The 26,616-nt window shown below is 47.8% G+C and overlaps 2 protein-coding genes across 3 annotated transcripts; one reads left to right on the forward strand and one right to left on the reverse strand.

The window, feature by feature from the left end:
* Positions 1-1,099: 1,099 nt before the first annotated feature.
* Positions 1,100-21,987, reverse strand: HAGH (hydroxyacylglutathione hydrolase). 2 transcript variants are annotated; one of them, XM_028152945.2, is made up of 10 exons: positions 21,863-21,948; positions 21,447-21,580; positions 19,353-19,528; positions 18,749-18,813; positions 16,971-17,088; positions 13,568-13,676; positions 10,137-10,240; positions 9,697-9,798; positions 1,840-1,919; positions 1,100-1,391 (listed from the first exon to the last, which is right to left on the reverse strand). In XM_028152945.2, exons 3-10 carry the CDS (start codon positions 19,455-19,457, stop codon positions 1,292-1,294), a joined length of 783 nt encoding a protein of 260 aa, XP_028008746.1. In that variant the 5' UTR covers positions 19,458-19,528; positions 21,447-21,580; positions 21,863-21,948; the 3' UTR covers positions 1,100-1,291. The 2 variants fall into 2 exon arrangements, with proteins under 2 accessions (XP_028008746.1, XP_008144612.3); XM_008146390.3 differs by lacking the exon at positions 21,447-21,580 and having other exon boundaries at positions 21,863-21,987.
* A 107-nt stretch (positions 21,988-22,094) lies between these two features.
* On the forward strand, positions 22,095-23,849 carry FAHD1 (fumarylacetoacetate hydrolase domain containing 1). The gene has a single exon (XM_008146389.3). It carries the CDS (start codon positions 22,401-22,403, stop codon positions 23,064-23,066), a length of 666 nt encoding a protein of 221 aa, XP_008144611.1. The 5' UTR covers positions 22,095-22,400; the 3' UTR covers positions 23,067-23,849.
* The last annotated feature ends 2,767 nt before the right edge of the window (positions 23,850-26,616 follow it).

The raw sequence follows: 26,616 nt of genomic DNA on the forward strand, positions 1-26,616 counted from the left end.
GCAGAAGCTGTGGCACATGGTCCGCATGAGTGTCGTCACAAGAGCAAAGACTGACCAGAGGCTGCAGTGCCAGACTCAGCGAGCAGAGCCTTCCCAGACCCAGCGCCTGGCACTGTTCTGTAATAGACCGAAGCCGAACGGAAAATGTCACACACACAGGAGAAAACCTCCAAATCCAGAAGAGAGTCAGCTGGGAACAAACACCCCTTCTTCCTACCACCAAACACCCTGAATACCATCGCGACACCCCATAGCTGCCTCTACCTGTTCCTCCTTGCTCGGACAGTCTGCCCTCTCTGCCTGGGATGGAACTCAGTGCAATGCAGAGCCTACCCAGTGTGCCCAGGGCCTAGGACTAGCCTGACATTGCAGCTAAGGAGCCACCCGAGCAGGTGGCTTCCCAGGACAGCCGCCGTTCAAGTTGACTCGGGCAAAAGCAGAGGGTACAGCGTTTGAGCAGGGACACCTTCACGGAGAGCTCAGCCTCGGGCCTCTCCACCTGCCACTGGGAGGAAGAACGTGGAAACCTCTCCCGGCCCAGACCTGAGTGGACCAGACCTTGAGCAAGGCTGCAAGGTGCCGACGGTCATGTCTCACAGCCACATGGGCGCCTGGCGACTCTCCAACGCAGATGGCATCCTGATGTCCCCTCCTGTCAGCTTCTTTGCTCACACTGGTCCCTGGGAACATCCCCAGGACAGGCCAGCCTTTGCAGGGATGGGGTGTGCAAAGTTGGAACCTCTGTGAGTACCTGACTCCCGCAGGCCTGGCCTCAGCCTCTGGCCTCACTGCATCCATGACCCAGCCCAGGGAGGTCCTCAAGGCCTGACTACATCAACACAAAAGCGACTTTGTGAAGATGACACAGGGTCCCTGAGAGAATGACTTCCGCTAGCAGCAGCTGGGGGAGGGAGGAAGAGGGAGAAATGGACGTGATAGCAGGTCCCTTCTTATGGTGCCAGGAAAAGGAGCGCGCGCCCCCTTCTAGGGGCTCTGTTCTGGTGAGCACGGGGCTGCTGGCCTTGGCAGGAGAAAGAGGGACAGCTTTTGTTGGGGTGTCATGCAGGGGCCCCACAAAAAAGCCAGAGAACACAGTCTACAAGCAGGACTTCGGGAATAAATACTTTCTAAATTCTTCTCTGGTAAATATGCATTAAAACATTTGATAACACAAGCAAAGGGCTTTACAATTAATTTAAATTAAAACAAGACCGAATTTCCTACACTCCCAGCAGGAAGTTCACCTAAAACAGCTGAATACTGGATGCAGCAGCCATGGGCACCCCAGGCCTCAGTCCCGGGGCACCTTGAAACTGTCCTTCTCTTTGCGGATGGCCCTCATGGTGGTGACAGGGTCCGTCTCGCCCGCGTGCTGCTGCACAGTCTTCTCCCTGCAGAAGCCGAGTGCCAGGCTGCAGGCTGCCTTGCCCCGCTCACTAACCCCTCCCAGGACACCAGGGAAGAGCCCACGGTCAACTTGGGTGTTTCTAACCGGATAGCGTGCTGGCCAAGCCCAGTCCTGCTGGCGACCCAGAGAGCAGGAACATCAATCCCATGCTGGCGTCTGGCAATGCCCAGCACCACGAGGCTCCTTGAGAATGCACCCGCCCACCTACAGATCCTGACTCTGGGGTCTGAAAAGACCCATGTGCTTGCCAGGGCATCGAGGAAAGTGTCCCCACCTCGCCGTTAGGAAAATGTGTCTGATTTGTGGCTCTACTTAATCCAGATTTCTGGGCAGTCTCCATCATTTGGGTCTTCAGGAGTTAAAGTGAGTGGACATAGAGCTTGAGTGAAACAGAGGCCAAGACGCCTGCGCCCACCTGCTCGCACCCTCACCTCACTCTCATGAACGGGTTATAGGTGAACTCCTCTGCAATGGTGGACGGCACTGTGGGCTCCCCAATACTGTACTTCTCCTGCAAAGGAAACACATCACTTTACTACGGAAACTTCTGAAGATCTTCATTTCAAAATACCTTCTACTGATCCTAACACATCTTCTGGCGGAGAAGGCAAAGTGAGCAGTCAGCAGTGTCGGGTCAGGCCCCTTCCTGCTCATGGAGGGGAGATATGAGTATTGCAGCTGCCACCACAACCCATCTCCTTTGCTGTCTTGGAGGGGGAGGGGCAGGGGGACATGGAGCTTTCTTTTATTAATATGAAGTTTATGTTCCATGTTACAGAAGTAATAACCAGCAAAAATGCAGAAAACATGGAAAGAAGAAAACACCCACCACCCCACACCCAAGACAGTGCATGGGTGGTGCACAGTTCGTTACTGGGAAGAACAGCAAGAAGACAGATGCCCAGGGTCCCTCCCCTGGCACGACAGCCCCCTCTACAGGGTGGTGAGTAGGGGTATTCAGGCTTCCCCTAGCGGAAGCACTCTGGAAGAGCCCTCAGCGGGCACCTTGTCACCTCCAGTCAGGATGGTCTTGCCCCTGATCAACACTGACCAATCAGACAGAGAGAAGACGCAAGTTGGGCTGTTTGACCAACTGTTAGCTTCTATAGAAACTCTACAAGGAGGTCAGGATTGACAGCTGGGATCTCCACCCTCCCAGCAACCCCTGCCCTCTGCCCAGCTAACCTGGAGGATCACGCCATAGTTGCTGACACCCAAACCCAGGCTTCCTAACGATTCAGGGGCTCTCAAACCTGGGAGTCTGGATCTTACCACCCCCCACACACACACTGTGATCACTGGCATCAAGAAGTAATCCTTCATCATCAAAAGTCCTCTCTCTCCTGCCTGTGCCTTCTTTGCATCTCTCTCAGCAGGTGTCAGGGCAGGCCCTACACCAGTGTGGGGGGCTAGGGGTTATCGCAGCTCCTCCAAGGCAAAGGCTGCCTGACTTCCTTTGTTTCCCTTTGCCCGATGCCTACGCAGGGAGGTACTCACAGTGGGTTAAAGACATGTAAGAGGAACACTAACCACAGCCATACAGCGGGGTGTTTTGCAGCAAAAGAAAGGAATGGAGCTGGTAACATGCCGCACATTAGGCCAAGTGAGAGAAGCCCATTGATACCTATAGAAACGGAGTGAGTGGCGCCAAGGCCCGGGAAGAGAGGAGATAGGGAAGTAGCGACTGCTAGTAGGTATGAGATTCCTTTTGAGGTGATGAAAATGCTCTAAAATTCATTGTGATGATTGTACAACTCTTGAATATATGGAAAACCATCTAACTGTACACACTAAGTGGAAATTATGTGATTGATTAATTATACTTCAATAAAGCTGTTTAAAAAAAAAAAGAAGTAATCCTTCAACCGTGGGAGGTGTGTCGAGTAGGGATGAGGCAGGAGGTCAAGATGAAGGTTTACTGCTAATCTCTGTTCTTTCCCTGTCACTGAAAACAAGCTTAGAATGTTTTATAATATTCCCGGTGCTCCTGTATTCACTTCTCCTAAGAAATCTTATTCTATTTCCTATGAGGGAAGAAAACAAGTTAACTCTTCTAAGGATAATTTTAAACAGGTTCGTACATGCAGAGTTGGGGGAGTGTAACTGTCCTAACCTCTTAGATTATCTGTTAAAGTGAGTGTTAATGTGCAGCGATTTTCCTACCCAAGCAGGAAGGATGCAGAAATGTAAACACTGCAGCACCAAGAGCAGGTTGGAAACGCTAAGTATCCTCTCGAATGAGATTGGTAAAATGATATATAAGTGACATTCACACATTAGTATATTTGAAAGTAAGATAGATGGGTAGACAGTGGTAAAATAAGTACAATAAAATGTTAGAAGAGAATAGGTGTTAGATACATGAACGTTTTCATATGTGTGAAAATTCTCATAAAATGTTTAAAAGGCAAAAAAAGTTTAACACCGTTCGATATAACCCATGTGTCAAAGAAGAACTCACAGGGATCTTTTATAAATATTTCAAATTGAAGTTAATGAAAATATAACATTTGAAAATGTATGGGATAGTGTTAAAGCAGTTCCTGAAAGTAAGTTTTTAGCTTTAAGTGCTTATATTAAAAAAAGAGAAAAGTCTAAAATCAATGAACTCAAGTTCCATATTAAGAATCTATAAAAGAAGTAAATCCACAGTAAGTAGATGGAAGGAGTTTAAAAAGATAACAGCAGAAATCAGTGCAATGGAAAAAGCAAACAAGGAAAATTAAGGCAAAAGTTGTTCTTTTAAAAAATCAACAAAATTGGTAAAAATAATGAAGAAAAAGAACACAAATTACCAACATCAGAAATGAAAGAAGGAATATCACACAGCCAACAGATATTGGTTGGAAGGGGCCATACTAATCTCAAAATAAAAGCTAAAACTATAAAACTTCCCGAAGAAAACATAGGAGAAAACTTTTGACCTTGGGAAAAGCAAAGATTTCTTAGGAAACAAAAAAGTATAAACCATAAGAGAAAATTAATATGCTGGACTTCATCAAAATTTAAAATGCTCTTCAAAAGACATTGTTGAGAAAATAAAAGGCAAGCCACAGAATGAAACTATTCACCATACACATACCTGGAAAAGGACTTGTATCCATTACATATTTTAAAAAGTCCTCTTATCTTTTATAAAAGCATAATATGCAAATTGACCAAACAGCAGAATGACCGTCTGGACGACATTCCGGACGACCACGCTATGTTGGGGAGGGCCCACCATCACCCCACAATCGCCCCGCAGAGGGAGGCCCAGGCCACTAGACAGCGATGCTGTGGCAGGTGTGTGGGGCTGGCCAGTGACTGCCCCGCAGAGGGAGGCCCAGGCCAGCCAAGTGATCACACCCCATGCCTGTCGCCCGCAGAGGGGGGCAACCAGTGGGGGGTGGGGTGAGGGTGGGGACCAGGACAGCAGCCGCACAGATGGCAAACAGTGGCAGGAGTGGGGGTAGGGCCAGCAGCCAGCAGCCAGCAGCCTGGGGGAAGGAAAGCCCCGATAGGCCCTGATTGCCAGCCTACCTGAAGGGTCCCGAATTGCGAGAGGGTACAGGCTGGGCTGAGGGACACCCCCCCTGCATGAATTTCGTGCACCGGGCCTCTAGTTATTCAATAAGAAGAAAACAACCCAATGTTTTAAATGGGCAAAAATATTTGAACAAACACTTCAAAAAATGGCCAGTAATTGGTAAATGCAACTTAAAACCACAGTGAAACACCACTACATACCCATTAAAATTATTAAAATTAAAGAAGACTGACAATACCAATGTTGGTGAGGACGTGGAACAACTGGAACTCTCATACTTTGCTGGTAGAAATGTAAAATAATACAAACACTTAGGAAAACAGTTTGGCAGTTTCTTTACACGTCAAGCATATACCTAATACAACCAGCCATTCCACTCATAGGTATTTACTCAGGAGAAATTAAAACATTTATCACACAAAGACTTGTACACAAATGTTCATAGCAGCTTTATTACTAGAAACAACACAAATGTCTATCAAGAGATAAATGGATAAACAAAATGTGGCATAGCCAAACAATGGAATACTAGCTATATAATAAAAGCCTAACAACCGTTAAAAAGGAACAACCAGAACGACCGATCACTATGATGCACACTGACCACCAGGGGGCAGACGTTCAATGCAGGAGCTGCCCCCTCGTGGTCAGTGCACTCCCACAGGGGGAGCGCCGCTCAGCCAGAAGCCGGGCTCACAGCTGGCGAGAGCAGCAGTGGTGGTGAGAGCCTCTCTCCCACAGCATTGATAAGGTGCAGCGAGCCGAGCGGTAAGGAGCAGTGAGCAGGTGGGCAGTAAGGAGTGAGGGGTCCTGAACTGCGAGAGGTCGCAGGCCGGGCTGAGGCCCTGCCCCTGAGTGCACCAGGCCTCTAGTTTACAATGAAATCCAAAAACATGAAGTACTTTGGGATACATTTAACAATATGGTAAGATCTTTAACAGAAAATTATGAAATATTGCTGAGAAGAACTAAAGGACCTCAATAAACGGAAAGCTATATAATGTTCATGGAAAGACTCAATATTGTTAATTCTCTCTAAATCTTTTGTTACAACACAGTCCCAATCAAAACCAAGCTGACTTTTTTGTAGAAATTAAAAGATGATCCTAAAATTCACACAAAAATGCAAAAGGCTTAAAAGAGTCAAAACACATTTTTCAAAATGTGGTTTTTAAAAAATATTTTTATTGATTTCAGAGAGGAAGGGAGAGGGATAGAGAGAGAGAAACATCGATGAGAGAGGCATCAATCAGCTGCCTTCTGTACTGGGGATGGAGACTGAAACCTGGGCATGTGCTCTGACTGGGAATTGAACCTGGGACCTCTTGGTTAATGGGATGATGCTCAAACACTGAGCCATTCCAGCTGGGCCAAAACCCATTTTTAAAAAGAATAAAGTTAGAGGATTTGTACAATCTGATTCCCAGACTTACCATAAGCTATAGTAATTAAGACAGTATTATTGATACAAGAATAAGTCCGATCAATGGAACAGAATAGAATCCAGAAGTAGATCCTTACAGGGTCCATTTTATTCAGCAAAGATGCCAAGATAATCCACTGAGGAAAGGACAGTCTTTTCAACAACTGGTACTGAGAAACTGATTGTCAATTTGCAAAAAAGTGAACTTCTGCCCTTACCTTACACCATAAATAAACATTAACTTGAAATGGATCATTGACTTCAATGTAAATTTATCTGGATATATGTAGGGGTATGCAACGATTTTTTAGATAGGACACAAAAAGCATAAAAAATAAATAAACTGAACTTCACCAAAAGTATAAACATTTATTCTTTAAATATATATATATATATATTTTTATATATATATTGATTTCAGAAGGAAGGTAGAGGGAGAGAGAGATAGAAACATCAATGATGAGAATCATTGATCGGCTGCCTCTTGCACACCCCCTACTGGGGAGCAAGCCCACAACCTGGGCATGTGCCCTTGACCAGAATCGAACCTGGGACCCTTCAGTCCACAGGCCGACGCTCTAGCCACTGAGCCAAACCAGCTAGGGAAACTTTTATTCTTTAAAAGATACTGTTAAGAAAATGGAAAGGCACCTGGCTGGTGTGGCTCAGTGGTTGAGCATGGACCCATAACCAGGAGGTCATGGTTTGATTCTTGGTCAGGGCACATCCAGTAGGAGGAGTGCAGAAGGCAGACAATCAATGATTCTCTCTCATCATTGATGTTTCTATCTCTCTCCCCCTTCTCCCTTCCTCTCTCTGAAATCAATAAAAAAAACAAAACAAAACACACACATATAAAATAAAGTGGAAAGGCAAGCCACAAACTGGGGGGAAATATCTGAGACCTATATATGACAAAGACTTGTTTCCAGAATATACAAGGAATTCTTACACCTCTGTAAGAAGACAAACCAATTTTTTAACTGGACAAAAGATCTGAACTTACACTTCACAAAAAAAGATGAATAAAAGACCAATAAGCACATGAAAAGGCACTGAATTTACACCAGAGTAATATACATTTTAAAATCACAAGGATATACCTCTATTCCCCTATTAAAATGGCTAAAATTTAAAAGATCAACAACACAAAGTGTTTGTGAGCATATGGAGCAACTGCAACTTTTATGCATTCCCAGTGGGAATGAAAAATGGTAAAACCAAATGGAAAACAGTTTGGTAGTTTCTGAAAAGTTAAATATACATTTAACATACAGCCCAGCAATTGTACTCTTAGGCATGTTCCCACAAAGCAGAAAACATGTTCACACAAAGACTTTTACACAAACGTTCATAGCAACTTTATTTATAATACTAAAACACTAGAAACAACCCACATGTCCATCCAGAGATGAGTGGGTAAACAAACTATAGCATATCCATATGAGATGCTATTTAGAAATAAAACAAGAATAAATCCTAAAAAAAATCATGCTGAGGAAAAGAGCCAGAGACATCAGAGTTACATGAAAGTCTAGGAAAGAGTAATCCACAGTGACAAAGCAGACCAGTAGTGGGAAACTGAATGGGAAGGAGCAAGGGAACTTCTGGGGGTAGTGTAAATGTCTTGTATTGTGATTGCGTTGGGGGTTACACAGGTGCATATATTGTCAAAACTCGTCCAACTATACAATGCTCACTGGGGTACTTTTCATTGTGTGTAAATTATCCTTAATAAAATTTAGTTTTTAAAAAGCAGATAACCATGAAAAGAATGAGTTCAATCTGTATGAATTGCTATGGAAAGAGTAATGAGACCCAGTATTAGTGAAAAGAAAGCTACAAAGCAGTTATGTATAGGATAAATACAGAATAAGTTTTTTATCTTATTTATTATTATTTTTAATCCTCACCCAAGGCTATTTTTTCCATTGATTTTTAGAGAGAGTGGAAGGGATAGGGAGAGAAAGAGAGAAACACTGATGGGAGAGAGACACATTGATTGATTGCCTCCCACATGCCCCCACCACGGCCAGGAGCTTACAACTGAGGTACGTGTCCTTGACCAAAATCGAACTCAGGACCCTTCAGTCTGCAGGCTGACACTCTATCCACTGAGCCAAACCGGGTAGGGCCAGGATGAGTTTTGTTTTGTTTTTTTTTTAAAAATATATTTTTATTGATTTCAGAGAAGAAAAGAGAGGGAGAGAGAAACATCAATGATGAGAAAGAACCACTAAATGGCTGCCTCTTGCACACCCCCTACTGGGGATCGAACCCACAACCCGGGCATGTGCCTTTTACAGGAATCAAATCCAGGACCCTTCAGTCCGCAGGCACTCTAACCACTGAAACAAACCAGCTAGGGCCAGGATGAGTTTTTTACACTAAGAAAAGTATTCATACCTGTGCTATGTAAAAAAAAATGAGATATTTATCAATGATTAAGATAGTATTTAAATTTTTAATAAAATATTTTTATTGATTTCAGAGAGAAAAAGGGAGAGAGAGATAGAAACATCAATGATGAGAGTGAATCATTGATCGGCTGCCTCCTGCACGCCCCACACTGGGGAACAAGCCTGCAACCTGGGCATGTGCCCTTGACCAGAACTGAACCTGGGACCCTTCAGTCTGTAGGACGATGTTCTATCCACTGAGCCAAACCGGCTAGGGTGTATTTAAATTTTTATAGGTATTATAAGCCTACCCTCGCGCCGCCTCCCCCCCCCCCCCCCCCCCCCGCCAAATTGATAAAGATGCTTAACAAAACCAGGTGATTTATTTAAGAAGAAGAAAAAAACTAGGTGAGGTAGCTTTCCTCACTGAACTCAGCAAAAGGGAGCTCCCCTATACCTGAGGCTTCCCTTCCCGGGGGTGTACGTTTCTCCAGTGACTGCGGTGGGAACCCTCTGCCTACCCGGAGCATCTGCAGCTGTGTTTCCAAAGCCCCCAGAAGTCCAGGACAATAAGCCAACCCCTGGGCTGAGCCAAGGAGCAAGTCTGGGGCCATAGGTGAAATAAATGCCTTTCAGTCAAACAGCTGCCACACAGTCCTCCCAGGACATGGGAAGTGGGCGGGGCTGGCACTTAGGCCTGCTGCGGAAACACAGACTCCCAGGCCCGGCCCAGACCCACTGAGCCAGAGAGGATCTGACGAGCCACCTGGGTCCTGCACAAAGCTGGGGGGGCCTAAGCCCCGCTTGTTCATGGCCCTGAGGAGCACTGGCTGCCCACTCTGGAGATGATGCCCGCAACCCGGGCCCTACACAGTCCCAGGAAGTCACTTCACAGTGACTGACACACAGGATGTGCCCCACAGCATATCCCACTCACCTTGGCCCAGGCCAGTTTCTCCTGAATGGCGGTGTTGCTGGGCTCCACATGGCGAGCGAACTTGAGGTTGTTGATGGTATATTCGTGGCCACAGTACACTCTCTGAGGAAAAAGCCAAACCCAGGAGCTCTGAAGAGACTCATTAATCCCCCTCAAACTCCTCAGATATTGGCCTCAAGGGCCCTGTGCTGGGCCAGTGACACCAGGGAGCATGCCTTAGGATAAGACACTTCTTGTGAGTATGTGAAATAATAAAAACTACGTTTAGAGAAAACCCACGGTCCTAGAGAGAATGCCCCCGCCCTCCCACTCTTCCTCACACGAAGGGGTAGCCACAGGGGGCGAGAGGGGGATGTAGGACAGGCGGTCAGAGGACAGCGTGGGAGAGCAGGCATGCCCTCACACCACCAGCCAGGGCACTTGGCAGGGGCTCTGCCTACTGTGTCCGGAGGGAGCCGGCCCAGGACCTCGATCAGGGCTCTGTACATCTCATCCGCTGTCCCTTCAAAGAACTTCCCGCAGCCAGCCACAAACAAGGTATCACCTGAAAGAGGACAGCCATGGAGCAGTGAGGCCACCAGTAGGACACACCCCCTTGGGAGGCTGATGGTCCACTACTGGGCAATGCTGACCACCTGCTGTCCATGGGCTAAGCACCACTTTGTCCCCTGAGCTGACTGGGGCCCAGCATCAGATGTGTCCTCCACCTAGATACCGGACAGAGCCCAAGACAACCCACAGCTCTTGGTCCCCACCCACCCCAAAACTTTTCACTCAAGTCTCACTCACTGGTACCACCAGCTCCCAAACAGCTGCTCATACCCAACCCTTAGGGTCATGCTGACTCCTCACTTCACTGCCCATTCCTATTAGCTGTAGTGCTGAGACCCCCCCATACCCAGCACTTGTCCCCACCTGCCCAGTAGCCCTTCCCAGGCCTGGCCTGTATATTCCCTTCTCCCAGGCAGCCAGGGCCATCCTATAACACCCTCCATGATCTCATCGGGAACCCCTCACAAAGGACCACAGCCCACGAGAGCCCTCGAGATTTGAACCTGCCACCTACAGATCACCCTTTCCTGACTTCATTCTTTTTTTTTTTTTTAATATATTTTTATTGACTTCAGAGAAGAAGGGAAAGGGAGAGAGACAGAGAAACATTAATGATAAGAGAGAATCATTGATCGGCTGCCTCCTGCACACCACCTACTGGGGATCAAGCCCACAACCCTGGCATGTGCCCTTGACTGAAATTGAACCCAGACCCTTCAGTCGGCAGGCTGATGCTCTATCCATTGAGCCAAACCAGCTAGGGCCCGACTCGGTTCTTTATTTTTTTTTAATATGCTTCTATTGATTTCAGAGAGGAAGGGAGAGGAAGATAGAAACATCAATGATGAGAGGGAATCACTGATTGGCTGCCTCCTGCACACTCCCTACTGGGGACCGAGCCCTCAACCCGGGCATGTGCCCTTGATCAAAATTGAAACTGGGACCCTTGAGTCCACAGGCTGACGCTCTATACATTGAGCCAAACCAGCTAGGGCCTGACTCCGTTCTTTAGACAGTGTCCCTTCAGAAGACACTTCCAGGTCTCTATGCACTGCTGCTTCCCTTCCCGAGTCTTGGCTTGGTTCCGTGCCAAGTAGAAACCACAGGCATTTGTTCTCCAGGCTCCTGTGGTGAGGACAGCCTGGGACCCCACGACATCAAGCAACATTCCTCTTCCATCAGCACCTGCCAAGCCTCTTCCCTGACCCGTCAGTGCCCAGTCCTGCCCACCACATCCCAGGGCCAAAGCCACACTCTTCTATGGGCTGTCACCTCCTCTGCTTACATCTTAGGGGGAGGGAGCGTGGCCCTGGGTCACTCAGACCTGGGCTTGAGGCCTGGGGCCACCAGTAAGCCCACCTTTGCGTGCTGTAGGTTCCTTGGCTGCACACAGGCCAGCTAGGGCCCTGCTGGGCTGTCCTATTTCCCACACATTAGTCCCCCTGAGGACACTGTAGAATTTTTCACATTTTTATTACAAAGTCACCAATAAGACAATGTACTCCCTGCCAGCTGCTGCCACACAGAAAACAGTGACAACTTGTGCAGGACACAGTTCAGGTCTGTGTTTGCAGCTGTGTTTGCACCTTCCAAAGCGAGACTCAGCTTCTAACAGCACAGTCCCCAGGGGCCCACCCACACCCCCAGGTCCTGACAACCTTGAGAGGCAGGCACTGCCTTACCACCCGACAGATGGGCAGACTGGTGTCCAGTAGAAACAGGAGTGTGGTGTCCTGAGGGTCTGCCAGGCCAGGCACCGGGCACACTCCTCTCAACTCAGGCCTACACCACTCAGTGAGGACACTTTGCTCTCACCACACGCACAGGTGAGACCACTTCAGGGCAGTGCACACGTGGCATGTGGGCCAATTTACCTATTCCACACCACAGTCAGACTTAGCCCACAATGTGCCCAGGGACTGGTAACCTGACTCACAGCCCCACCTCCATCACTGCAGTGAAGACACTGAAAAGAGCTGCCTGTATTTTTTAAAAACTGAGATCTGTGGATAATATTGGATTTGTAGACAAGCTACAGAGGCCTCTTATGCACACCCCACCCAGTTGGCATTTCCCTGGTGTATCTGTCGAAACTATAAGCCTGCGTCCCTACATTGTTATTAACTAAAAACTCCACCCCACTCAATGCACACTTCCCATCAACGCCCTTTTTCCAAGGCAGGATCCAGTCCAGAAGCCCATACTGCACTCAGCATTGTATTTTTTTTTAAATATATTTTATTGATTTTTTACAGAGAGGAAGAGAGAGGGATAGAAAGTTAGAAACATCGATGAGAGAGAAACATCGACCAGCTGCCTCTTGCACACCCCCTACTAGGGATGTGCCCGCAACCAAGGTACATGCCCTTGACCGGAATCGAACCTGGGACCCTTGAGTCCGCAGGCCGACGCTCTATCCACTGAGCCAAACCGGCTTCGGCAGCATTGTATTTTTTAAAAAAAACTTTCACTGCAGTTACAATATTATGATTATAACTTACATTTCTGGAAGACACAGAGCTTGAAAACTATTACATTCACTAAAATATTAGGGTGGCAGTAGGGCTCCATGGGGCCAACAGGCCTGCTTTTCACTGGGCACTCTCAACCATTACCATTTGTCTGTGCTGGTTCGTGCCACCCTCAATGCCTGGTTATCACATGGCCGCTCTGCTTTGCCGGTTCCCCAACCAGCACCAACATTCTTTCATTTCCTCAGCCCAGCGCTGGGACGTGCTTCACAAACCTCACTCAGCTCGGCCTCCGCAGACTGCAGCCGCTACCTGAACTTACCCACCACCTCTGAGCTTGTCGGGGCTGCCAGGCAGGCGCTCTCAGGGGTGCTTTGTGTAGGAGACCCTGACCAAGACTGGCTACTGACTTTGCCAAACCTACTCGGCTCAAAGCCCACGGAGGGATGGGCAGTGTGAGCACTCAGAAGGGCATCTGTCAGGCCCACGTGAGGTGGCCTGAGGCTCACCGCCCTGCCCACCCGGCAGCTGCTGGAGGTAGTGGCGGCTCAGGCTGCATCTCTACCAGGCAGAGTCTCTCAAGGAAAGGCTTGTCCCCAGGGCACTATACAGTGGTGAGAGGGAAGCACAAGACCAGCCCCACCAGGAGGCACCACTCCTCCCTGTGTCCACCCAGCCTCCTGCCCCCATGTGTCTGAAGCTGAGCCCCAGGCTCTGCCCTGAGGGCTGGGGCCCTCCTCTCAGCCCTGTGTAGTTTCAGGCGGGAAATGCTCTGCTTCTCCACTCCTGTGCCAAGAGGGTCTTTGCAAAGAACACCCAACCCCCAGCGCACAAACCCTCACCCTCACCTGTAAACACAGCAGAGGGCTCGGAACTGCCAGGCTTGCTCACAAAGTAGCAGATGTGTCCAGAAGTGTGACACGGTGTTGACAGGCACTTGACGTTGAGAGACCCCACCTGGAACAAAGCACAGGCTGGCGAGTGCTCCTAGGGCTCACAAGCACGTGGCCCGCTGGTCTATAGGTCTTGCTCAGGCCCCACACCTTCCACACAGCAAGACGTGGATCTTGCTGGTGACCATGAGACTCAGTCCTCAGGTGTGTCCCAGGGGCAGGGGCCACCCTAGAACTTGGTATTTGCTGACGTGCAAAACCAAAGGGGCTTCTTTTGTTTTCTCCCTCAAAATCAGCCACTGAACTAGGCGTCTAGATGGTTTTGCTTCTTAGATGTTTGGCCTTTTACTGTTTTTCTTTTCTGTCTCCCTCCTCCTCCAACCTCTTCACATAAAAAAATACATGCACCCAGAGAACCAAGATGTCGGCATAGGTTAACACCTGTACTTGCTTCCTCCCACAACCACATAAAAATTACAGCTAAAATACAGAACAACTATCATCCAGGACCACGGGAAAGCTGGCTGAGTGGAAGTACTACAACTAGAGAGGTTAAGAAGAAAGCGCATTGAGACTGGTAGGAGGTGCGGAGGCGCAGAACAGGCTGGCACCTGGGTGTGCCGATTTTTTAATCAGGAAGGAGATACAAGCTCCCACTTGCTCTGAGATCCAGTGCCAGGCGAGACTCGGGGGGACCCAGACATATACGGGGAGAAACTGGATTGTCTGGCATCAGGGCACAAATGTGGGGGCACCTTTCTTCCAGACGGAGGTGCTTTTGTTCCTGTGCTGGGATTTCCCCAGTGCAGGACTGACTGGCAGCCATTGCTGTTTGCTCCGCCCTGGTGGTTCCCTGAGATCCTGCCCTACCCAATTTACAACCCCACCCAAGCTGTGCACAGCAGCTTTTGCATATGAATGACCTGTCCTTTCTCAGCCTAAAACCTGTCAAACAAGCTGCAGCTGGGTCAAGGAGCCTCAAACCTATCAAAAGAAGGCCCATGGCCAGCAGCACCAGCTTGCCTTGCTTCACAGCTGGGCCTCGTCTGGGTACTTCAGCAACCTGATACAAAGAGGAGGAATCTACAGATCTCTCTGTAGCTCCTGATGGGTGGCCCCAGGCAGTGGCTGACTTTGCACCTCCTTGGAGATCCAAGAGCCAGTATACCCAGTGGTCAGTGCAAGACCATAACAGATTCCAACTCTTCACATCCATAAGTGACACACTCAAGGGGAAGACTCAGTGAGCACCAAAGCCCCACTGAAGCAAGTCCTTCCCCATAAGGGTGTCTCCAGCACAGCAGCTCTTCCATTGTAAACACAGCTGGTCCTCACAGCCAACTGGTCTGGAGGTCAATTTTTCCCAGTGATACCAACAGCAATCAAGGCTCAACTACAACAAGACTGCACACAGCCCACAAAGAGGTGCACCAAGAGTGTCCACCTCATGTGATTGGGGAGGCTGAGCCACTGGGCCCTATAGGACACCTAGCACACAAGGCCACTCTATCAACTCAAGGAGACTTAGCAGCTACCCAATACATAGAAACAAACACAGGGAAGCAGCCAAAATGTGGAGACAAAAAAACATGTCACAAATGAAAGAAATGCAAGAAAGCAAACTACTGGATATAGAATTCAAAACCACAGTTATAAGGTTACTCAAGAATCTTCTAGAAACCTCCGAGGAACTTAGTGAGAACTTCAAGGATCTTAGTGAGAATGCCAAGAAAATGGAAAGGACCAGTCAGAAATTAAGCATACACTGACTGAAATAAAGAATAATATACAGAGATTCAACAGTAGACTAGAGGATCCCAAGAATCAAGTCCAAGATTTGAAATACAAGGAAGTAAAAAACACCCAACTGGAAGAGCAAAAAGAAAAAAGAATCCAAAAAAATTAAGATAGTGTAAGGAGCCTCTGGGACAACTTCAAGTGTACCAACATCCGAATTATGGGGGTGCCAAAGAAGGGAGAGAGCAAGATATTGAAAACCTATTTGAAGAAATAATGACTGAAAACTTCCACCACCTGGTGCAAGAAATAGACTTACAAGTCCAGGAAGTGCAGAGAACCCCAAACAAAAGGAATCCAAAGAGGGCCACACCAAGACACATCATAATTAAAATGCCAAGGGCAAAAGACAAAGAGAGAATCTTACAAGCAGCAAGAGAAAAACAGTTAGTTAGCTACAAGGGAGTACCCATACGACTGTCAGCTGATTTCTCAACAGAAACTATGCAGGCCAGAAAGGAGTGGCAAGAAATATTCAAAGTGATGAATAGCAAGAACCTACAACCAAGATTACTCTACCCAGCAAAGCTATCATTTAGAATTGAAGGTCAGATAAAGAGCTTCACAGACAGACAAGAAAAAGCTAAAGGAGTTCATCACCACCAAACTAATATTATATGAAATGCTGAAAGGTATTCTTTAAGAAGAGGAAGAAGAAGAAAAAGGTAAAGATAAAAAATTATAAACAACAAAGTGACAACAAATACATATCAATAAGTGAATCTAAAAATCAAATGAATAAAAAATCTGATGAACAGAATAAACTGGTGAATGTAATAGAATCAGGGGCATGGAAATGGAGCAGACTGACAATTCTCGGGGGGAATGGGATATGTAGGGGGGTGGGAAGAGATTGGATAAAGATCTTACATGCATGTATGCAGTACCTATGAACGTGGACAGTGGGGTGGACAGGGCCTAGGGTGGGGTGGGAACCCGGTGGCGGGGAGCTATGGGGGGAAAAAGGAGGGACATCTGTAATAATCTGAACAATAAAGATTAAAAAAATACACACACACCCCCCAAAAAAACTGAAATAAAGATGAACATCTGTATGACCTTGACCTGCATCACCAAATGCGGACATCTGGGGCACGTGCTCCCCACACACACACATTTCAAGTCACACACATCCTCACAAATCGCCCCTAAACACTCCAGCTGCATCTACTAAGAAAAGAGCATCCTCCTGCATCACCTCACTATCATCACATCCAAGACATTTAGCAACAGCAGGAGAACATGATCCCATGTAGCGTCCATATTTAAATTTCCCATTAGCTCTAAGCTGTACCCTGCAGCTTCTTCTCTTATCTAGTCATCATCTGCACTCTGATTTGCCTGTGATGCAGAGGGGACTGCCCAGGCTCGGGCAGCCCCAAGAGCCCTCCAACCATCCACCAGTCAGGCTGTCTCCACAGCCAGGCCCTTATGTGCCCCCCTAGGACCCTGGGGAAACAAAGGGGGCAGCCAGGTGGAGGAGGCAGTGTTCCCACCGTGCCCCCACCCCACACTATGCTCTAGGGCCTGACATCCATTTCCTCTGCGGTCCATTCCTCACCTGCAGTGTAGACAGGTGTGTGATCTTGTGAGTCAGGGCCCCAATCCGGTCATCGCCCCCATACACCTTCAATCCAGGCTGCAGCTTGACAAGCTTCTCATTCCCGCCAGCATGGTCCCTGGAAGTGGAAAAGACCTAGGGCTACTGCTGATATGAAGGAGCTTTGCTTGCTTGTAAACCCTGCCCAAACAGAAATTTTATTTTCCTAGTTACGCTTATCAGAAGTAGAAATGCATCTTCCAACACAGGAAACTGGCTTCTCGTCTGTCATTTGGTTCCACTGATAAGAACGTCCTCAGGCACCGCATTCCCATGCCAGGCATTTCGGTGCCCCTGCCTCAGCACCTCAAAAAGGAGGTCAGTTACACCAGAGCTAGCTCAGCCGGGCCCTGAACGCAGCGCAGGGCAGGGCGTGTGCCCACACTTGAAGAGCAGCCGTTCCAGGACAAGGCCAGGGCTTTTGGTCACTACAGTCTCCTATGGACTCTTCTGATGGGCCCAGAAACAGCAGGGCCAGAGATAAAAGGAGGCTGGCCCTTAGCCCTCCTTCCCTCAAAGGACTGTTACATGCTGGTCAGGGCCAACCCCTTAGCCCGCTCACCACCACTGATAAGTGGGCGGGAGGCACAGGCCACACCCTGGAGCTCAGTTTAGGGCCTGGTTTAGGGTTTATGTTCTAGCATAAACATAAGGTGCTGAGAAAATCCTCCAGAAAAGCGACAACTGATGTGGGGATAACTTAGCGTGGGAGAGAGAAGCAAACTGTGCAAAGCTGAGGAACAGGGGTGCTTCCTGCAGCCACATGGAGGCCCAAGAGGCCCAAAGCACAGCACAGGCAGATTTCCCAAAAGAAAGAGTGGCTGCATTAAGTAGCTCAGGCCAAGGGCAGGGCTGTAAACCCCGTCCGTAATTAGCACCTGATGTCCCAGAGACTCAGCAACTTAGTTATATCAAGCCAGACATTCCCACCATTTAACAAGCTGGCCAAGCCACATGCATACAACACTGCCAGTGAAAGGCCTCATTTTATTTCTGGGAGAAAAAGGCTGGTGAAGCGGAGCTCTACAGGCTAAATAATAGCAATGCTACAAGGACAGATTCACTCAAAGGTGTTAGCTGCACTCTAACATTTATTGGGGGGCGGAGGATCAGAACCAAATAAACATTATTATTATTTTTTTTTAGCTTTGAAGAACCTCAAAAGTTTCAAAAATCTCAAAGAAGGACCTTGGACATACAACTCTAATCCTAAACCCAAACACAGGTGCTTTTTCATCGTTTAGCCTTTAAACATAAAAAGAAAAAAGCCACACACAACCTCTCCAAATATGGCTGCCGGTTTAAAAAACACTAAAGTCTAGACTAGTTTTTTCCCTAACATTGAGGCCAACATCTCATCACACCAGCCCAAGTGCTTTCAAAGGCATTGCTGGAGGTCGTCTCATGGCAGAAGGATCCACAGCACAAGCATCTCCCCACAGAACCCCGAGTTACCAGGCCCCATCACAGGGCCAAGGGGCCAGGGCCTGGAAGACCAAGGGGATCGGGCAGCGGCACGGAGGCTGACACCGAAGCCTTCTCAGAGGCAGACCCTCAGCTGCACAGTGGTCACAGCTGTGGGGGCACAGGTGACTCAGACTGCCAGCTGCGGGAGGGCCCAGAGAGCCTGTGAGAACCCCACCCAACCCTACCCTCAGGGTGTGCCTGGCAGGGAGCCATCAGGCCTAATCAGCTCTGCTGGCCTGGAAGAAGTTCAGCCTCTGGAGTGGAGCACTTACCAATGGTGGTGGGTGGTGAGCACCGTAGTCAGCTTCACGCCGTGCTTTTTTGCCATTTCTACAACCTGCAACCAAACATGAAGCAGGACAGAGGCCACTGTCACACTACAAGTGCTGGCTCACCGGCCCACAAGGTGGGGTGCCCAACCGGGACTCAGGGTGTGCCAGGAATGGCTGGCTCTGTCCGGACCCTGCCAACTCGGCCTAACTTCGGTAGAGCAGGGTGAAAGTGGCCTTTCTCTCTCTTGATGCACTTGGCAATTCAGCCCCCACTCTCCCACCCCCACGACCTCTCCAAGCCCCTCTGGTCAAGCGCACAAAGCCTCAAGGAAGAGTAGACAATACCAAGTACAGCTCCTGCTTCTCTGCCCAAGGACTTAACAGACACAAGGCCTTATCTTTCCACACCAAAGCTTCTGGTCACCCCACCCCTTTCATTGGCCCTTTGTCCTGATAACAGTGGCTGGGCACTATTTAAATTGTTTGTAAAAAAAAAAAAAAGAAATAGATTCATTTCTAGTTAGCTTCAGCCAAGTTGCAAGAACACGGAGGTTATCACACCCATCAGAGGATGAAGAACTGGTGCCAGGGACACACCTCCCACCTTCTGGGGCTGCACTGGGTCCACAATGGCGGCTTCCTTGGTGTCATCATCAATGATCAGGTACATGTAGTTGTCAGTCAGGGCAGGCAATAACTCAACCTTCATGGCGTCCTGTTCCACAGTCAAGCTCTTCCTCAAATCTGTGTGATGGAGGAGAAGTCCCAGCTGGGCTAGACCTGAACAAGAATGCAGTTTTGGTCAGTGTTCATGTGAGGCCACATCAGGCATAGACTTCAAATCAAGCCCTCAATGACACAGCAATAGGGGCGTCCTGGGGATGTGACATCCCAGAACGACATGCAGTGAACATCCAAGCATGAGGCTCACCCTGCAGGGTTGTCTAAGTTTCTTTGAAAGAGAAGAGAATATTCTCATTTAACCACATCAGTAAGAAATTCTAGAAAACAATTCATATTCATATTCATGGAAATCAGCTCTTTCAGATTTATGATCTGAATATTTTCAACAATGAAACTCCTATTATTCAATCTAAAAATTCATGGAGGCCCTTAAGCCTTAGCATAAAAGGGACTAAAACTGTATAACAGAAGGCGACAGAAGGCAGCCATGAAATTCTGGGGTATGTGCTGGGATGGGGCCTCTCCCCAAAGGGATCCAGAAAGCAAGGAGCCCCGACTGACTAACAGACAGGCCATGTCTCCAGGGGCCATCGAAAGCAGATTCAATCTTTTCTGCCATGGTCAGGGAAACTGCCTGAACTGTCGCTTTAATGATCACACTCAGATATCCAATTCCCCTTTTCCTTTGACAACTAGCTGGTTATTTGCCAGACCCTTGTGCAGAGCAGAACAAACATTTTTGTATGATCAAGTTTGTGATGTTCCACCAGGTATCTGAGACCCAGTGTTATCTGAGCCTGACGACTATACTACACAAAGCAGTGTGTGTAATGCGGGTGCGGGTGGGAGGCGAGCAGAAGGATAGAAACAAAACTCCACGAGTCTGGAAGCATCCTCCTCTAAGGGGGGCCCCATTTTTGTATTTCCCATAGAACATTATCCACTCTGTCCAGGTAAAGAAGAACCATTATTTACAGTTGGTGCTTGGAAACCTGGGGAAGATGCCATTATCTCTAAGCAAAGAATTCATCTGGTCCAGTCACCACCAGAAACCTCATTCCTTTTCCAAAAATTACATAACCTAGCCCCCCACAGCCTGAGAAATGCTCCCAGCTCACTGATTTGCAACTGTGATCTTGTGTAACCAGAGTGTATGGACCTGCAGCCTATGGTCTGGGCCAAGTCCTGAGACATGTTTTGTTTGACTTCTTTTGAATGGGACCAGTCTTTCTGCATGGCATCAACTCCTGGCGATTCCCTACAGTCCACTCCTGACACAAACACTCAGCCCTGACACTGTGATGAGCTTTCCTAAATGGAAAACAAAACAAAACAGGCTCTTTCCTTAGTAATGGACACACATTACCCACTCCAGAACCTTAACTGCTTTCAGTAGAATTTGAAAATGGCCAAGAATGGCTTCACTGCTTGTTCCATCTGCCTACTTAATGCCCTCCTGTCATTTAGGTAACTGCTAACCAGGTCCCAGAGACCGCCCCTATTGCTAATCAGCCAGGTAAAATGTCAGGAAATAAGGAAAAGGAGATTTCAAAATAAAGGCCAAAATATTCCAACAAAGCAAGAGGTTAGAATCTGATCTGACAGCTGGAAGAGCAGGCCCTTGGAGGCCAGTGTGCCCAATGCCTCTCATTTTAGAGGCACTGATGGAAACACACAAGGGAGGACCAGGGGCCCACAGCCCACAGACCCAGTCTTACAGGACCCAAGCATTGTTCCAGGGTTCTCCCCGTTGTCACCACTTTAGATTCCGTGCCTCGGGTTCTACTTGACAACCAAAACTCAGATGAAAAGATGTGGTTTACTTTGTGGAGAATATAATAGCATTTTCTGGGGCTCTAGGTAGTCACATCACCTTAGGGCATTCGAAATACGGGATTTGTGGGGTGGGGTATGGAAGTATGTGGGAAACCCCCGCACCGCCCAGCGTCAAGGAACGTGAGGCTGCCGGGCTGCCGGGGAGGTCGGTCCGTGCGCCGGGAACACGGCTCCTTACCTAGCACAATCCTTCAGCAACCTCAGCTGACAGCTACCCACTCTGTCTTCAGCCCTCTCAAAGCCTGACCCAACTGCTGTGCAGCCTTTCGAACCCAACTGGCCTGCCTGCCGCCGTCAGCGAGGGTTAAAGTCCTATGTCGATAAAAAACAGCGTCAGGCGTCAGCCGCAGCGGCCCGGTGACTCCCTGCCGCCGCACTGGCGCGGGCCAGCGGGCTGCGTCCACGCCCAACGCCCGGCTGCGGGCCGCCGGCGCCTCCGGGACGCCTGGGGAGCTCAGGTGGCCTAACTGCCATTCCCGGCTATGACACCCGTCAGGGCCCTCGGACGTGACTTGTCCCCGCCCCCGGCCCCTACCGCTGTCAACCCTGCCGCTGTCAACCCTGCCCCGGCCCAGCCGGCCCTGGCCGACCTACCCAGGCCGCGGCGGGCGCAAGCGGCTCCCAATGCGGTGAGACTCCAGCGGCCGAGCAGCCGGCTCAGCACCATGACCAGGGCGGAGAGCGGGCGGCAGTGCGAGGCGTGGGCGGGCAGCATACGCCGGCGTCCGCGAGTCGTGGCCAATCAGTGCCTGTCTCGCGCCCCACCCCATTTACTGACCAATCAGAGCTCGATTCCAAGTCCTGCCCGCCTCACGGCCAATCAGCGCTCGCGTCCAAACCCATGCCCACGCCCCGCGGGCGAGAATCAAGGAAGCGGTTGCAGCTTAAGAGCGACGTAAGCGCCTCCGTTCTTTCCAGGGACCAGGCCAGCGTCCCAGAGGTAGCCACTGGACAGTGGTTCACCCGAGGCCGAGCTCCGCCACTGCGGCGCACCCGGTGGAGCACAAAGCCGAACGGACGGTCGCGGACGGGATTGCGCTCGGAGACAGTTCGTCCTCTCGGGGTAGCCGTAGGCATCTGGGGACGGGTTCCGGCCGAATCCACGTGACTCTAGGGGCGCCTAGCTGGAGCCATGGCGGTTTCCAGGCCGCTGTCCCGCTTCTGGGAGTGGGGTAAGAATATCGTGTGCGTGGGCAGGAACTACGCGGACCACGCCAAGGAGATGGGGAGCGCGGTGCTTAGCGAGCCTGTGCTGTTCCTGAAGCCGTCCACCGCCTATGCGCCCGAGGGCTCGCCCATCCTCATGCCCGCCTACAGCCGCAACCTGCACCACGAGCTCGAGCTGGGCGTGGTGATGGGCAAACGAGGCCGCGCCGTCCCGGAGGCCGAGGCCATGGACTACGTGGCCGGCTATGCCCTGTGCCTGGACATGACCGCCAGGGACGTGCAGGATGAATGCAAGAAGAAGGGGCTACCCTGGACCCTGGCCAAGAGCTTCACCACCTCCTGCCCCGTCAGCGCGTTCGTGCCCAAAGAGAAGGTCCCTGACCCTCACAACCTGAAGCTCTGGCTCAAGGTCAATGGAGAACTACGGCAGGAGGGTGAGACATCTTCCATGATCTTTACCATCCCCTACATCATCAGCTACGTTTCTAAGATAATTGCCTTGGAAGAAGGAGATATTATCCTGACCGGGACACCGAAGGGAGTTGGCCCTGTTAAAGTAAACGATGAGATCCAAGCCGGCATACACGGGGTCGTCAGTATGAGATTTAAGGTGGAAAAGCCAGAATATTGAGTCTTTACAAAGCATCTCAATTTCTTAAGTTTCAGAAGAGAAGGGAATCGGACAGAAGCAAGCAAAGGTTATTAAAAGTGACAGTCCTTTAAAAAGAAATCAAAATATAAAGATGATTTGATTGGGTTGCTGTGCCTCAACTCAGGGAAGATACGAACTCCAAGAAAAACATGATCTAGAACAGCCGATCAGAAATGGAAAGGAGAAAGAAATGCCTGTCTGTCTTCTAGGAAACAAACAGAAGAAAGTATTTGTGATGTCTCCCATGAGGCATGAAATGTTCAGAAGATGTTCCTAAAACTGGACTGGAAAAGACTTTTCAGTGAGTCATTCTGGGATCAGTAGTTCAAGAATTAAAATCTGCAAAGGGAGTTGAAAAGCATGTTTCAAACGAATGTTTCCCACATTTCTTTGATCATGGTAATCATCTGGAGGTATTTGTAAAAAATTACTTCCAAATTACTGGCCCATACTGGACCACCTGTATTAATTAGCAGTTAATCTCCAACACTCCATGTGATTCTTATGAAAAGTGTGAAAAACATTACTCCACATATTTTAATTTTAACTTAATAAGTTAATGAATGACAACCTCACTCGTTTGTACCCTGGCTCATAGATTCTGAGTTTAAGAGATAATTTTGAGCCTGGCTGATGTAGCTCAGTGGTTGAATGTCGCCCAGATTGCCCACTGGATCTCCAGTAGGGGGCGTGCAGAAGGCAACTTACCAATGTTTCTATCCCTCTCCCTCTCTAAAATAAATAAAAAATATATTTTTAAAAAGATAATTTTGAAACTGTTTTTAAATAAATATGCTTGGTTTTGTGTGGACTAAAAATCTTTCCCCTAATAGTGGCTAGGAGGGATGCTTCCTTATTAAAGGACTTCAGACCTTGGTCACACTACCTTTGGCCTGGTGAGCACTGTGCTTTATTAACAGAGTTCATCAGCATCTCTACCTCCTGACCAGAAATAAGCAGGCTTCAGGGAAGTTAAGTGGCCTAGGAGTGCTACTTTTGCTTTAACCTCCTTTCTCCAAAAAAAGGGTAGGCAAGATGCACAGCATAGCTGTGGAGGCATTTGCAAGGGTCGGCAAGATGCACAGACTGCTGGTGGAGGCATTTTAGGCTTAGGCAGAGTCTCCTACTATAGTGTAAACAGAAGATATCTACTGGCCCTTGAAAGTTTCGCACACCTAATTTAGTAATAGTTAACATTGAGCCTTAGTATTGCTAGGTACTGTGTGCCAAGAGTTGTCTATGTTTTATTTAACCCTCAACAAAGCTGTGATGTTGATATTACTACCATCCCTGTTATACAGATGAAAATATAGATTTAGAGGTTAAGCTAGCCTGGTTCTACAGTTACTCAGCTGAGTGACAGGCCCAGATGTAACCCAGATATCCCAAGACCAGAACCTGAACGAATGCAGGATGCATCTTTTAAATAGATATATAAAAAGATTCAAATGTTTAGGTATTATGCAACCCCCACATTTAAATTATAATTTACTATGAGGAAGTCCCATAAGTGGATTTATTAAATATCATGCTATCTTTCTATCAAGTTTCTTTTTTAATTGCTTAAGCAATACATGTTTATTACAGAAGAGTTAGAAAATATGGATAAGAAAAAAACCCCAAACACTCAAAATTTCATCTGCTCAGAAATAGCCAAAGTTAAGTATTTAATGTACAGTTTTCTAAATCTAGATTAATTATGTTTATTATTTGTTCATACCACACAATTCTATAACCTAGTTTTTTTCACCATATATTGTGACTATCCATGTTAGCCTGCACATTTCTGCAATACTATTTTCAGTGACTGCTTAAGATTCTGAAGTTAGTCCTTCATTTTTAACCATTGATATTGTTTCTAATTATTTGCTAGCAGAATCAGCACATTTATTATTTCCTTTGGCTAGGTTCCCATAAGGAAAAGAGTTGAATCAAGGGTGTGGTCATATTGAAAGTCCAGTTAGCAGATACAAGGTTCAGCTGAGACAATTCTACCAAACTCAGACTTGAAAGCAAACTAAAGATATGAGGCTGGAGCCATGTTCACATATAGTTCCCTTGGTTGGCATAAGCCAGCACCCAGAAAATGTACGCTGCCCCTGAGGTCATTGTTCATCACAGTGGCTCATTAGCTTTGTCACAGACAGCTGATACCCGCACTGCAGGTGTCACACACAAAGTCCTTGGCTGCAAGAATCAAAAACTGAGAGACTCACCAATTCCCACAAATTCTGATATTGATAAAATACAGTAATTCTAGCACCTAGAAGGTACGTTTTCCCCCTAACTTTTTATTTTGCATAAATTTAAACCTAATAAAAAGTTGAAAGTCTAATATAACAAACTATATATATACATATATGTGTGTGTGTGTGTGTGTGTATACTAGAGGCCCTATGCACGAATTTGTGCATGGGTGGGGTCTGGCCGAGCTGCCTGATCAGGGTACATCTGCTGCTGGCTGGGGGAGGGGCCACCAGAAGTTGGCCAGCTGGCCACGCCCCCAATATGGGGGGGCGGGGGAAAGCTGATGGGGGCAGGGCCAGCAGGGGTTGGGGGAGGCAGGGGGAGGGCCAGTTGGCTGGCCGACCCCACCCCCTGGTTGAACTCCTGGTCATGGGGACAATTTGCATATTAGCCTTTTATTATATAGGATGTGTGTGTGTGTGTGTGTGTGTGTATACATATATACTAGTATACACACACACATACATGGGGTGGGGCAAAAGTAGGCTTACAGTTGTGAGTACACAAAACTATTTTTGTTTTATTATTATTATTTCCCATACGAACAACTAAACCAACTTTGTCCCACCGTGTGTGTGTGTGTGTGTGTGTGTGTGTGTGTGTGTGTGTGTGTGTCTTAGTTCTCTAACTTAATTCATCTGGAAGGCTGTTTGAGAAGCAATTTGTTCAAAAACTGAATTGTTTTTTCTCATTAGAAATAATATAAATTGAATAATCCATTCCAGACCTCCAAATGATTCCTTGTTTTAACCTTTCTTATATACAGTACATGTCTAATGTACCGTTTAATCTATAAATAAACACTTCTTTTCTTAAATTTACTGAACTACCCACTACTAGCCTTAAATGAATCACCTTCAGCACTTATTCCAGAAGTGTCTTTCAGGTCAGCATGTAGTATCTTTACTTGTTCATATATCACTGTCTCCAAACTGGCTAACTGCTTTCCATTTATTCAAATCAACTGTTTTTTCTATCTCTTCAATTACCTATGATCATTGTTTCTTTTGAACCCTTAGCAACACTCGCATTCTTGATGGCCTCTATGTTTTAAAATTGAGCTAATCGATTTTGCTAACAAAAGTATTTTCTCCTTTGTTGCCTGAGAAGCTTTTTGTCATGCTGAAGTATCAACATGAAAGGGTTATCAGGTGAATGGAAGTTTGGTTAGACAGAGACACCACTAGTATTTCTGTGAACTGCTTGGAGAACTGACTTTGTTTGCCATGGGAAGCATTTGGGAAGCATTGGAGAAAGGAGGTGTGACTGCACTAATCTGTAC

The sequence above is a fragment of the Eptesicus fuscus genome, chromosome 4 (genome assembly GCF_027574615.1).
Source record: "Eptesicus fuscus isolate TK198812 chromosome 4, DD_ASM_mEF_20220401, whole genome shotgun sequence".
Classification (NCBI taxonomy): domain Eukaryota; kingdom Metazoa; phylum Chordata; class Mammalia; order Chiroptera; family Vespertilionidae; genus Eptesicus; species Eptesicus fuscus.

What these genes read in the sequence shown, in the direction of transcription:
- HAGH (XM_008146390.3), bottom strand. Translation starts at nt 21,983, where the DNA reads ATGCTGCCCGCCCACGCCTCGCACTGCCGCCCGCTCTCCGCCCTGGTC. An exon ending in TTGCGCCCGCCGCGGCCTGG is followed by an intron (nt 19,529 to 21,862) that starts GTAGGTCGGCCA and finishes ATTCTTGTTCAG; the next exon opens with GTCTAGCCCAGCTGGGACTT. An exon ending in GCCGGCTCCCTCCGGACACA is followed by an intron (nt 9,799 to 10,136) that starts GTAGGCAGAGCC and finishes CTTTTTCCTCAG; the next exon opens with AGAGTGTACTGTGGCCACGA.
- FAHD1 (XM_008146389.3), top strand. Translation starts at nt 22,401, where the DNA reads ATGGCGGTTTCCAGGCCGCTGTCCCGCTTCTGGGAGTGGGGTAAGAAT.